This window comes from Podarcis filfolensis (genome assembly GCF_964270895.1).
Source record: "Podarcis filfolensis genome assembly, chromosome: 11".
In the NCBI taxonomy this organism is placed as follows: Eukaryota; Metazoa; Chordata; class Lepidosauria; order Squamata; family Lacertidae; genus Podarcis; species Podarcis filfolensis.
The window spans coordinates 10177065-10191535 of NC_139613.1; the positions used below are offsets into that span (position 1 = coordinate 10177065).

Consider the following 14471-nt stretch of genomic DNA (forward strand, 5'->3'; position numbering starts at 1 on the left):
CTTTCTGATTCTCATGTTATTAAAGGGGGGAAATACCTAAATTACCTTTGAAAAGAGTCATGGTTTGAATGATCAGGTGGCTGTACTGAACGAGAATACTTTTGTGAAACCTACAGACCCAAGTTATAAGCAGTTACCTTTAATAATTTTGAAATTGAGACACCATGTTCCAAGCCTGAACAAAATTCAATACCCTAAAACCATTCCTCATTTTGTGCATTTACCTTTCATTCCACCTGTAATTTACAGTGACATTGTTATTGCTTTTTGCCATAATTTCCCTTGAATCGCTGCATGATCAAAAGTACTTGCTTAATAAAACCCAGGGCTGGAGAACCAAGTTTTTCTAAATTGCAATAGGCTGAACTAATTTTTATAATGTGTAGAACCTAAATCCATTTGCTCAAAATTGTTGCATGTTCCCTTCCCCTGTGTTCTGAAAAATTCAGATAACGACCCGCTTGTCATTATGCAAGATCGAAAGAAGGGTTTAGTGACACTTAAAATCACCCCCCTCCTAAAAAATTGCTCAACCAATCAATGCAAGATAATGTAGAATTATTTAATACTCTGTAGAACGGCTGGAAGCGGTGATATTGGGGGTGTGCTATCATCCCCCTAATCAAAATTCTCAGAGAGATCTTGAGAAGAATGAATTCAAGTAAGCATCTAAAAGAGGAAATGTAGTACTGTAATGGTGACTTCAACTATTATAATATAGACTGGCTATATGTGTGTTCCAGTCATGACGAAGAGGTGAAAAATTCTAGACACCCTGAATGACTGTGTCCTAGGGCAACTGATCTTGGAACCAACCAGAGAGGCAAGGATGCTGGACTTAATTTTGAGTGGCATCTAGAACCTGGTGCAAGACGTTAAGTGAGAGCAGACACCATAGTGCTATTAAGCTAAACATACATGGATGAATCCAAATTAAAATTGAATGCATGTTTTGTTCTTATACCTGAGAAGTTTTACTTCTAGTGCGTAGAAGAGCCTGCCATGCTTCTGTAGGAGTCATTGCTCTGGGCTTGCCTCCTGGTTGGAAAAATGAAGGCTGAGAGCAAAACCCATGCACAGATGCAATAGGCAGTCTCTTCTGATGGAGGACTGTTCCACTGTATTTCTGCATTTGGAGTGACTATGTGATTTAATCACCTTACAGCAGAGGAAAAGTCACTCACCCACAGCAGAAATACCATGGGCAACCTTGGTACTTTGGGCTCATCAAATCCCTCAAGTGTGTTCAGAAGTAATTCATTGTAATATGAGGATCCATAACAACAACAACAACAACAATAGAAGAAGAAGAAGAACATGGCCCCATGCAGGAATTATAGGGTAATTTGGGTACAAAACAATGAATTTACTGGCTGACTTGGTATCTGAGCCAGAGCTGCCAGATACATAATGATGATCTTTAAAAATGGAGCTATTTACATGAAGCCTCACAAGGGTGTTGTGTAAATAAGGGCAGTTAAAAGCAAAATGCACCCCAAGATTTACAGAAATTTTATAATAATAAAATCCAATTCTAACAGAAAGCAAGCTAAACTGAAACCACTTTCGGCTTGACAAAACTGAGGTATAAAGGTGGGGTTGGAAGAAGGCGGTGTGACCTTTTTGTGCTTTTAATGAAAGCTGCTCATCTCAAGGAATTTTGCTATTAATTTTTTCCCTTCAAATAAAGGGAAGAAGCTATATTAATAAGGCTTGTAATTTTGTTTTTAACAGCTGTGGCGGCTTTGAAAACATGATTTTATAGAATTCTTGACAATGTCAGTGATTAACTGTTACTCAGGAAGACTGAATCACTTATTTAGCCTTTATTTTAAATGGCTTCATCCTTGTAGGGTCTAGACAATGAGCAAGGCCACTAGTTGGCACCAGACAAGGACTGGTCTTGTGAGACTCTGTAAATCTCAGAAACTGCAAACTAGACAGCCAAACATCCCCAGCAGGTCACAGGGTAGCTGATTGCAGAAGCAAATGTTAGGAAGATGGGCTGAAGTATACAGACAGAGGATGAGATTCTTAAACTATCCACTGAGTCATCCCTAATAAACAAGAGAAAACAACTACAACATGGCTGTAAAGTACATTGATTTTTGGATCATATCACATACCAGATGAAAACTAATTAAGGGTGGGGTTTTTTTGCAAAATTTGGGGAATTCATGTGAGCTGGCATTATGAAAATGATAAGATACAAGCTAAATTTTGAACCCCTAATACTACTATTAGTTACATTAAGGAAGAAGCTAGAAGTTGTTCCTGTAAGTAGTTGGCAAAACACACAAAATTGACCAAAAAAAATAATAATAAAAAAATATGGGGAGCTTGGGTTAAAATGTTTGGGATTTATTAATAATGGAGAAGTTAATGCAATAAATTAGGACACAGGGAGAAGTCAAATAAAGACAAAACTGCAGCCCTCTCCAGGTGTTACTCACATGAAAAAGATCCACATCACATGGCAATGGGCCCACCCATTAGGCCTGCCCTCAAAGTTGCCCCTGCTGCCACCATCTTGTGGCAAATGTTCTTAAGTGGACAAGTACTCTATGCATTGAGGTTCCTCAGACAATTAGAGGTCTAAACTGCACATTTGTAAGTGTATGCTTCAAAGACCTTAGGTATATATGCAGGTCATACAGCACCTATTCCAACAGTCTCATGTCCATGCTGTGCTTTAAGACAAGAAAAGATGCACATCTTTTAATCCAGGCATTTTGTATTTGGAAATATATCTCTCATGAGCAAATACTGCCACATTATAAACGGTGCAGATCTGCATAAAATCAGCCTGGTACAAATTTATACATGTGTGTGCTCCTGAAGAATACCACTCTCTTTATGTATTTAGTACTACGAAACAGTTCCCAAATAGAAAATATTGTGTATGGAATTGGACATTAATGCAAATGGGTTTATATTCTTTATACTCTTCACCTAGACCTTGGCTGTCCAATACCCGATGCCTGTTTTAATTTGTTGATTTTCCCCCTTATGTATTTTTTTAACTGTAATTTTATGTTGTGATCCACCTTGAGATCCATGGGTGAATAGCAGTATGCAAATGTAATAAATAATAATCACCATCACCTCAGCTAATACCATTTTTATAAAAGCAGTGATTTTTTAGAAAATTTGAGACTCTTGTTTGCAAATCTTTTTTTTAATGCATTTCATCATTAATTATATCCGTTTTTACATGGATATCCTAGTGGTCATGACCAGGTCTACGCCTGCTTTAGGTTAGCAGTGCTGCAGAATCAGGGGCATCCAGACCCTTTTACTGGATCCCTTGTAAAACAGCATTATCAGATTCAGTGTAACTGAGAATATCTGTAGGCTAAAAAGCAACCACGGATCTCTTTCCCCCCCACTCTCCAAATGATGAAAATGACAATGGTTACTGAATGTACATCTCCCAACAACCTGTGTCCCTGTTACAGATAGGTAGCCATGTTGGTCTGCCATAGTCAAAACAAAAAAAAAATTTTTTCCTTCCAGTAGCACCTTAAAGACCAACTAAGTTAGTTCTTGGTATGAGCTTTCGTGTGCATGCGGTGTATCTGAAGAAGTGTGCATGCACACGAAAGCTCATACCAAGAACTAACTTAGTTGGTCTTTAAGGTGCTACTGGAAGGAAAAAATTTTTTTTTGTTTTAACCTGTGTCCCTGTTAGAGAGACAAATGCCTCTTTGAGAGACCAGGTGTCCCTGGGCATCACCTAGTAGCAGACATTCCAGCAGGCTACCTGAATGATTTCCCTCTCACCTGGTCATTACAAGAACTGTAAGAACCTGTGTGTGAGCTTGTTTTCTTTTATTCCTCCCTCCACATCCTTTTGTCTCTGTGTGTCATGACTTTTAAACTGTAAAGCTGAGGGCAGGGATTGTCCTAACAACTGATTTTTGTAAGCCACTTAAAGCTTCTTTGGCTGAAGAGTGAGGTAAAAATTATTAAATCAATCACACAGCTACAACAAATTGTCTCGCCTCACCCCACAAACATATAAACAAGATTACCTGCTTTAAAATAGTGTGCAGTCATCCTCCCCCTGGCCCCCAATAACCCTCTTCATTTGTGTGCATAATCATATCTACAGCGACAAAATTCTGTTTAGACTGTTAAACAGACTGTATTAGCAGGTGAAAGATGTTCAGCTTTGAAGAAGAAATATGTGAGAAAGAAAGGATTCCCAGTTTCAGGGATGAAACTGTTGGGGACATGGAATTATCAATTGGTTTATATCATGAGGGGACGCGGGTAGCGCTGTGGGTAAAACCTCAGCGCCTAGGACTTGCCGATCGTATGGTCGGCGGTTCGAATCCCCGTGGCGGGGTGAGCTCCCGTTGTTTGGTCCCAGCTCCTGCCCACCTAGCAGTTCGAAAGCACTCTTAAGTGCAAGTAGATAAATAGGTACCGCTTTATAGCGGGAAGGTAAACGGCGTTTCCGTGTGCTGCGCTGGTGCTGGCTCGCCAGAGCAGCTTCGTCACGCTGGCCACGTGACCCGGAAGTGTCTCCGGACAGCGCTGGCCCCCGGCCTCTTAAGTGAGATGGGCGCACAACCCTAGAGTTGGACACGACTGGCCCGTACGGGCAGGGGTACCTTTACCTTTACCTTTATATCATGAGAATACAGATATTCAAACAAATGTCCTAAATCCTTACAATCTAAACAGAAAAGGTTTTCTTTTCAGACGATGTCAGAAAGAAACTTAGAGCAAGACTAAGCCAGCTAATGTACTCTTGCAGTTTCTGAAGCTAGCAATAAACCAGATTTCGTCAGTGAGGTTTGGCAATACAAGGAATCCTGTAACCAATTTCATTTCCTGATAAATGAATGGTCCACTGGGGAAAGTCAGCCAGAGAGTTTTGGAACTGCTGAGGGCTCAGACGTTGCCGAAGGACTCCTTGAAGGAGCCAGACTGTCTATTGCTTATCACTGCTGAGCCAAAGAGTACCATGCAAAACACTGCAACTGCCAGACTCCATTTGGAGCTCTTACTGAAGGACAATGCAATAGCACTTCACACACGTGTGGTAGCTCTTTAAGAATACAAAGAGGATGTAACACACTTCCTATAGCGTTGTTCTAAGTCAATGCACTGGAAATGCATGACTGCATAAAACAACACTCTTAGTTGGCTTTATTGCTCATTATTCATTTAAAAAAATAAGCCCCGTATTTTGGGAGCAGGTTCTGAGATGGTACATTTGGATATATGTTTTGCTAGAGAAAAGATGTCCAAAGTTATCGATTTTGAAGCAACAGGTAACTGGATTGCTTGGTAGGTTGCTACTTTAATTGCAAAATCCACAAAGATTCTCAAACAGCAAAACCTCACCTTCAAAAACAATAATTGATATATCAGTTTCTGTATGTATGTGTATGTATGAGCCTGATGACCCCTGAAAAGGAGAAGATATAAAGTAAAAACAAATAACTTCCTATAAAATTCAGGCCCTTCATAACACAAGTACATTTGGGCTTCGTAGGCTAGATTACTAGCTGAATCTGCAGTCAATTAGCTGAACCCTCAAGTTAGAAAAATTCCCAAATTTACAAGTATAAACTGTTCTACTTATAAAAAGGCACATCCAATAAAACTGTGTGCACGATTCATATAGAACACATTTTTTCCAGCATCTTTGGTTATTCCACCAGCCATGTAACAAATATAATTGGGGTGTAATTATTTAGGAGTAAGATCAACATAAGAATACTGCTGGCTTCCACCACTTGGTTTAACTGGTGTGTCAGTTTACACGCAAATTCATGGCTCATTTCTGATGTACCGTATTTTTCGCTCCATAGGGCGCACCGGACCATAGGGCACACCTAGTTTTTAGAGGGGGAAATCAAGAAAAAAAAATCTTATTTCCCCCCCAGCCCCAAAGAGCAGCGTACAGGCTGCGCGCAACCTCTCCCTGCCGGAGGGGTTGCGTGCGGCTATGGCTATGGCTGCGCTCCTCAGGCTTCAGCGAAAGGAACCTGAAGCCTCCAGAATGAAGCGGGAACGTGTGCTGCACTCCGAAGGCTTCAGGCGGCTATCCCTGATGCCTGGAGAGTGAGAGGGGTCGGTGCGCACCGACGCCTCTTGCTCTCCAGGCTTCAGCGAAAGCAACGCGAAGCCTCTGGAGCATGGAGGGAGTGCTCCCTCTGCACTTCGGAGGCTTAGCATTGCTATCGCTGAAGCCAAGGAGCCTGCATTCGCTCCATAGGACGCACACACATCTCCCCTCAATTTTTGGAGGGGAAAAAGTGCATCCTATAGAGCGAAAAATACGGTACTTAGTCCATAGTGCTGAACTGATATATGAGAATTGCCATGGCAGTTCCAGATCTACAGCATTTGGTCAACAGCAAGTAGCCAAGACAGATGTCCTAGAAATTTTATAAGCAGGTTATGACGGTGTTATCAATCACTTGTTGTAAAAGCCTGGAATTTGGTAGTCGAGGTATGCGATCTCTGAACATGCATGTTCCCCTTTTAGCTATCATGGCTAGCAGCCACAGAGAGACCTACCCACCTTGTATTCAACCACAACTCTTTTAAAACGCATTGCTGCTAACTGCCACCACAATTAATTGCTTACTATGTTGATGGCACATTATGCAAAGTCCTTATTTATCTTAAACTGCTGCTTATCAGTTTCTTTCAACGGTTTTCTCCATTTCCCTCCCATATTTTTTTCTGCATTCTGACCTACAAAAACAACAAAGAACCCCATGGCACTTTATAAACACATACCGTATTTTTCGCTCGATAACACGCACCTGACCATAACACGCACATCGTTTTTAGAGGAGGAAAACAAGGGAAAAAACATTCTGAATGAAACAGTGGATGTATCATTTTTGTGCTTCATGCTGTGGCCACAGACATGTGATCTGATGGTGAATTTGGGGTGACCCAATGCAAAAATCCTGAGAATCCCTGTGGATCCATGCTTTGTAACCACGTTTTTGCACCATTGCAGCCCCAGGCAACAGTGGGTGTGTGATTTTGGGGGGGGCAGGCTGTAGCCATGGACATGCTATGTGCTCTGATGGTGAATTTGGGGTGACCCAATGCAAAGATCCTGAGGATCCATGTTTTGTAACCACGTTTTTGCACCATTGCAGCCCCAGGCAACAGTGGGTGCGTGATTTGGGGGGGGGGGCAGGCTGTAGCCATGGACATGCTATGTGATCTGATGGTGAATTTGGGGTGACCCAATGCAAAGATCCTGAGGATCCATGTGGATCCATGCTTTTTAACCACATTTTAAGTGGGGAAGGAAGGAAAAATACAGAATGGACAAGGAGCACGAGAGGGGTGTGCAGAGAAGCAGCTGGCTAAGAATGCAGGAGAGGGGTATAACGGGAGGGAGGAAAGGAAGGCAAAAGTTTTCCCTCACCTACCCACCCAAGCCAGCCAGCTCTCTCTCTCTCTCTCTCTCTCTCTCTCTCTCTCTCTCTCTCCCTCCTGCATGTTTTCAGCAGCACCGGAGCACAGAGACGACACTCTGCTTTCCCCTCTGCTTGCCTGGAGGGGAGGGGCTTTCCCTGCTCTTTGTTCCGTTTGAGCAAACACAGCAAGGAAACAGAGGAGGGTGGGCAGTAAGACCCTGAGGCAGAATGCAGGAAAGCAGCCACTTCCTCTTTTCAGGTTTCCCTTCTCCGAGACGCGCGATTTGATTTTTGCCTGATTTTTTTTGCCATTTGGCTCCAGGGACCACACATTCGCTCAATAACACGCACAGACATTTCCCCTTCCTTTTTAGGAGAAAAAATCTGCGTGTTATAGAGGGAAAAATACGGTATATTGCAGCTTAAGCTCTGGTAAGCCAAATACTCTTCATTAGACGTGACAAAACTAAGGCCAAAACCTCATCTTTAAGGTGCTTTGGCTGCAAAAAATTGACATGGTTACCCCTCTCAAAACTACTTCGCAAAGGTCTTTTCTCTCTTCTCCTAAGGTAAAATGGATCCAACTATTTAAGTCTTTCTTTTTAAGAAGGATGGTCTTGCTTCAAGATCAAACTCCCGTACCCTGAAAACAATTAGTGGTAGCTCATAACCTTTAAGAGCTGCAGTTCTTTGAAATGCCAAGCAATGACGCCTCACATTCTTGGACACTGGACAGGAACAGGGTTGAAGATCTATTTACTCTTGGTCTACAAAAGAAAATGTTTTATGGAGGGGGCTCCTTGCCTTGCAAGTTGGAAAGCCAGATAATTGTATTCCATTGGAGAACTCTGTGGCATGCTTACAGTAAAAACCTGATATTATCTCAAGGAGTTTCAGTGGCAGAAATTCAAGTGCGTCTTGCTAATGCACATTTTCCTGTGTTGCAATCGTGAAGTGATGTTTGCACTCCTTTTCAGTGGGAGAGCCAGAAAAGCATTAGGGCATTTTATAGCTTTAATGCCAAAATGGCATGCAGAATAAAATTGCTCCTTCTTTCTTGCACAGGTCAGCAATGCTAGTAAGTTGTCTTAATTCTTCTCCTACCAAGATGTTCCCCCCCTTGACATCGCCTTACATAAGACAAATCCCACAGTGGGCCCTTCAACCAAATGGAGGTAGAAATGCTGTTTTAAACTCTAGAACTAACTGACAGCTACAGTATAAAAGCAAACCTCAGGTGCTTGTGTTCTCATGTTTAGCCATATTTGAAAAATGAATTTCCTACAGCCCTTCTACGGATTCTACGTCTTCCCTGAAGTCTACATTAATATATGTTGATTTTCAGACTCAGACGATACCTGGGGTGAGGTGGAGTGCATGTCCTCCTTTTCAAATTTTGAGAGTAATATATAAATAAGGTTGCAGTTACAACATGAATGAGCTCTCTTTGGGAGAGTCACACAGAGGTTGTGGATGCCATGATAAACACCACTGCTGTAACATCAAGCAATCCTTTGACCAATATTGTATTTTAACGTAACCAAGACCTTATGTGGAGAAAGGACTTATCTTCATAAGAACAAAATAAACCGATCCTTGGAATGAGAAACAATTAAATAATTCCTTTCAGAGGTTTACTGGAGAAGGTATTTTACTGGGTGTGTTGGTGTCATTTAAAAATTTCAAGAAATCAGAAAAAAAGCTATTATTTTAGTTCTATAACACCTAGTCAATGTAGACTTAAAAAAAAATGTTCAGATTTCAGCATTGTGGACTGCTGCATGGAAATAATGTTTACTAATTTGTTCTCTTAACCAACAACTTCATATCAACATATGAAGCTTTGTACAGGGTGAGGCCCCCAGTCCATCTACTACAATATTGTCTACTCCAGGACTGGGGAGCCATTGTTCTTCTGAGGGAAAGTGCATGGAGGACAGTGGTGAGGCCAAAGTCCTGAATGGATGGGGCCAAAGTATGCACACACTATTGTGTCTCCATTCCTCCCACCCTCTCACAAGTTTTTCTCCATACTGCACTGAGAAAGGGACTCCTCTTTCTCACCTTGCAGCTTGGAAAGACAGCTGGTGGGGCTGGCTCAGTGGAGTGCTCAGGTCTTGCTTCACTAGCTTAAGTCCCTTCACTTCTTCAGCAGCAGCATGGAAGGGGACTGGGATGGCAAACCATTGGCTACTGGGTAGGCAAAGCAGAACCCCTGACTGGCTTCTGTACTGGCTGCTGAGGAAGTGGCTGATCTCAGCTTGGCTACATGAGATTTAAGCACGAAAGTTATGGTGCTGATGATTGCTTTGTGGTGGACAGAACAGTTTCCAGGGTGGTAAAGGTGAACTTCTCAATAGTAATTCAAATTCATTCTCAACAGCAATGGTTCTAAAGGAATCTTCCTCTCAGAATGTTTGTTTGAAGAATTCCAGAGGTAAAGATTCAGAGTTAGATTTTAGGGGCAAATGCCCACCAAATAGTGCCTTGGATGCCATTTTGTTGCAGTTCCAGCTGAGGTGTCCAATGCAGTGCTTTTCTATGCTCTATTGGACCATTTTTTGGTTATGTGCACAGGATTCCAGCAATAATAATAATAATAATAAATTTTTATTTATACCCTGCCCTTCCCAGTTCAGAAAACCGGGCTCAGGGCGGCTAACAACAAATTTAAAACACTTAATTAATGCTACAAAAAAAGGCATAAAATACGTTATAAAGCGTAAATAACAATAAAATCAAAAATCAATTTATGATGCAATTGGTGCCTTGCTTCTCTTGTCACATTTTATTTATTTCCCAGAACTTACATACCGCTTGATTTTAAGAAAAAACAAAAACAAAACCCAAAGCAGCTTGAGAGAGGCAAGCATCATCCACTGAGAAGCCATAGCTCCTAATAAAATATCTGTGTCCCAATGAACCAATTTTCCTGATGGCATCAATTTGACTGTTGCTTTCTGAGAAAATTCCCTCTCGGAGCTGGCATGACTCCTGTATCTTGGGATCATGAATTTGTTAGTTGTCACTATAATGCTACTTCCATTTGCTATTCATCTCTTTAGCACATCAAAGAAATGGTTTCTTATAAAATACAGGTACACTTTGATGCCATCAAGCAGGGAAAACAGGCTGTGCATACGTACACATACACAGACACACACAGAAACACACACACACACACACACACACACAGATCAGCATTTTGGATTGCTGGAGACAAAAAGAATCTGCAAAGGAATGGGCTAGAAAAGCCCCATTCCTCCCCCAGCCCTGGCTTTTGGCCCTATTTTTAAAGAGCAGGCTTTAGTGCTCTGTTAAGCAGAACAAGTTTCAATAAATACTACATACTTCATGCCAGGCTGGCAAGGGGCAACGTAAGAACATACTGGCAAGCATGTTAGAGAGATGAAAGAGAAAAGGAAGGAGTAAAAAACTAGGCAACACACTGCGAAATAAAACTGGGAAATTCAACAGAGGAAAACCATTTGTAAAATAAATGTTTTCTCTTCAAATGGCTTACCAGCGGGAAGTTTCCTTCAAAAGCATTTAAATGTGATCTCTTAAATGTTGCTCATTCTATGAACTCAAATGTCAGCTTCCAGTTAATAACGTCTGGCATTCAGAACAGGTTTTCCCACTTAAAAAAAAAGTGCAGCTATCTTCTGGCTAACTTCCCTGAAAACCCTGAGATAACTTCCAGACTCCAGACACAGTCTCACTCCTCTCAGGCTCTTAATCCTCAAACTACAGATAATTTCACCTAAAGGGAGGGAGAGGGGGGGGGAAGACTGTGAACTTGGGGCTGGGGGTGGGGTAGACACTGAAGTCAATTTTCAGTTATCACTCTGATCTTTAAATTACTCTTAATAATAATCTTCTGCAATAAAACAAGGAGCCTGTAATGTGGGCTGCCTGTCTGCAAAGGAGACAGCTCTATCTCTGAATGCTGCGGCTTCCACCTCAAGACCCAGGCGCATTAGCTTCATTTATCTCCTTCCACAGGGTGAGGGAGAAATCCAAGACCTGGTTATTTCAACACCTGCCACTTTATCCCCCAGCTTCTGCTGGAATCTTCTAAGAAGGCTAATTACCCAGTTTGGACTTTCCCTACCCTGCATAGCGCATGGCCAGGAGCAGACACTTTAAAGCAACAGCTAATTATAATCACACTTATCTGGAGCAGCAGTCAGGTGAAGATGCTAAGGGAGTTTCCAATTCTCAGACACTTGACTGTCAAACACGTCCACCCTCTTCCTCCCCAATGTGTGCCATGATGTGTCTCTACGCAGGGTTCACTTTGACACCAGATTCCTTCGACAGAACGCCACAACGGTTTGATTGGATCCAAACCAAGAGTTCACCTACTAGCCTAGCACTAAACCTACTAGCCTGGCATCTAATTTTCCTCTATGTAGCCTGGGGCCTGCCTACTCAACAAAGTATATGACAAACACACATCACATGTGCTCATTGGGAAAGCAAACAAACATCTGACAAATGTATTTAGTTGCATCTGCAGTATAAATGCTCTCTTCTCAATTATCCAAACAGCAGCAAGTCCTTGTTATCTTAATTCACAGTGTGTTTCCGTGTGGGAGGATAGTCTGTTTTTCTGAACTGCCAATTGTTGAAGGATTCTGTTCATTTTGATGCAATGTTTTGTGGTCCTTGATGAGATTCCGCAGAACATACACATAGAGATATTGGGGATCAGCTCTCTATCTAACTTTTTAGGAATAGGCCAGTGAGCATAATTCTAGATTCATGTTGGGATATAATGATGGATCCATCTCCAAAAATGTCAAGTGGAAAATCAAGTTAACCTTTTAGGAGGCCTTCTGTTCTTATAACTGGGTTTCTAACCCAGTTCTGCCTTTAGATCTGAGGGTTTTATTTTGTTATTTTCATTCTGTAAAATGAGCCACATAGTTTCTGAAGGACTTTTTATTCAAATTTGAGAAGGAAAAAAACTTGTTCTTTTCAGGGGTGACAGGAAGTAAAACAGCATTGGGGAACCTCAGGCCCACAGGTCTACTGAGATCTACCAGGCCTTTCCATTTGTCCCATGTGTAGTTTTCACTAAGCCACATCCACCTGCACATCATCTGATATCAGGTGCAGGGCAATATTATACATGACGAAAGGTACAGTTTGGTGCCTTTTGAATTTAGAACCCTTTTCCTGAGTTGTACCAAACCAAGTTTTGTGCAGAATAGACCCACTGAAACTGATGGAGCTAAGTTAGTCATGTCCATTAAGCTCAAGTGGCATTCAATGAAGTTTTACTCAAGAGCAGACCCAGGAAAAATAATAAGCATGGCTATGTTAGATAAATGCATTGCAGTGGGTCTGCTCTGAGTAAAGCTCAGTTGAACAACATACAAAGGCTCTATGCTGAGTATGACAATCATGGGATACAACACTCTGTCACCAAATTTAAGACACACCCAATTACAGCTGGAGTTAGAAGTGCATTTAGAGTGTGCACTTGAGTCTTCACTTCTTGGCGTTACTCAAATTCAAGCCCAGCTGCAAGGCGACAAAGGAAGAATCTGGGAGTATACCCTAAAATATGCTCCTAAAGGTAAAGGGACCCCTGACCATTAGGTCCAGTCGTGACCGACTCTGGGGTTGCAGCACTCATCTCGCTTTATTGGCCGAGGGAGCCACCGTACAGCTTCCGGGTCATGTGGCCAGCATGACTAAACCGCTTCTGACGAACCAGAGCAGTGCACGGAAACGCCGTTTACCTTCCCGCCGGTGCGGTACCTATTTATCTACTTGCACTTTGAGGTGCTTTCGAATTGCTAGGTTGGCAGGAGCAAGGACTGAGCAACGGGAGCTCACCCCGTCACGGGGATTCAAACCGCCAACCTTCTGATCGGCAAGTCCTAGGCTCTGTGGTTTAACCCACAGCACTACCGCGTCCCAAAATATGCTCCTAATACTTCCTTTAATGTTTAATAACCTGGTAGCAGGTGAATAACTGGTGAGTCTTGGAGCTGTCAAAATGGACAGTGGGGGAGTATTACATTTTAAGTCTAGGTACCCACCTCTGAAGTAAAAGGTAGCAAGCTCCAAAAGTGCTTGCGTACCTTTCTTTTGAAAGTGTGGTATAAAGGTTCCCTATCCCAAAAAACTAAAGTACAGGGTTCTTGCTACAAAGTGCTGCAACCTTAAAGGACTAGATAGCTTACATACCGGAAAGCAGAAGGAAATTGGAGACAGTGTAGACGTGATGGGGCCACAAATTTTAACTAGAACTATGGGATCAGAGGTTGGCCATGAGATTATTTTATTTAATAAAATTTTTATACCACTTAGTTGTAATAAACCTCTAAGTGGTTTACAATAATTACTGAGCAATTAAGAAACACCCTCATTTACCTGGCAAGCCAGTTCACAATCTCAGGCCATTGGACATCCACACACTGGTCCAATGGATGAGTAGAATGCAAAATCCAATTTACAATGTCTCAAACAATGTGACAGATGTCCTACAGAAAACTGACCACAGAATCTGGATCAACCATATTGACATGGATACACCTTGTTGAAAAATGCCAGGGGCACAGAAGGAAGGCACGTTCTCATTTCCTCACCAAGTGTAAGGGAAAGAGTGAACTATTTGGTCCGGGCTGCTATTTTACATTCCAGTGTGTTTTTAATTTATTTGAGTTCGTTTCCATGCCTCTGAGCTTCAAATCAGGGAAGGGCAAAATGTATATAAATACAACCCACAAATTGCTGAAGAGGGCAGAGACCATCCTGGCTGCCTCTTAGGGCAGACCCAGGTCATCGAGCCCGAGCTTCCACAAGAGCTGTCCACCATGAACCACCATTGGCAGCAACAGCAGCAGATATGTTCTATGCTTATAATATTTTATTCTCTTGTTAATTATGCTATTTTAAATGTGCATTTAAAAAATGACTTCCTTTAGTAGCGTTCAGGGAAGTTTTTAATGTGTGACATCTTAGTGTATTTTTGGTCTTTGTGGAAGCCGCCCAGAGTGGCTGGGGAAACCCAGCCAGATGGGCAAAGTACAAATAAATTATTATTAT

At 41.9% G+C, this 14471-nt stretch overlaps 1 protein-coding gene across 9 annotated transcripts in view; it reads right to left on the reverse strand.

The window, feature by feature from the left end:
- Nucleotides 1–14471, reverse strand: part of DYM (dymeclin) — a 172146-nt gene that overhangs the window by 21104 nt on the left and 136571 nt on the right. The window contains exon 17 of one of the 9 annotated variants that reach the window (XM_083575624.1): nt 10611–13005. The exons of the other annotated variants lie outside the window; for them this stretch is intronic. Coding sequence (XP_083431750.1) covers nt 12929–13005 — 77 coding nt within the window. The 3' untranslated portion in view covers nt 10611–12928. Of the gene's footprint in view, nt 1–10610; nt 13006–14471 lie in introns of those variants that run through there. 9 annotated transcript variants of the gene reach the window in all.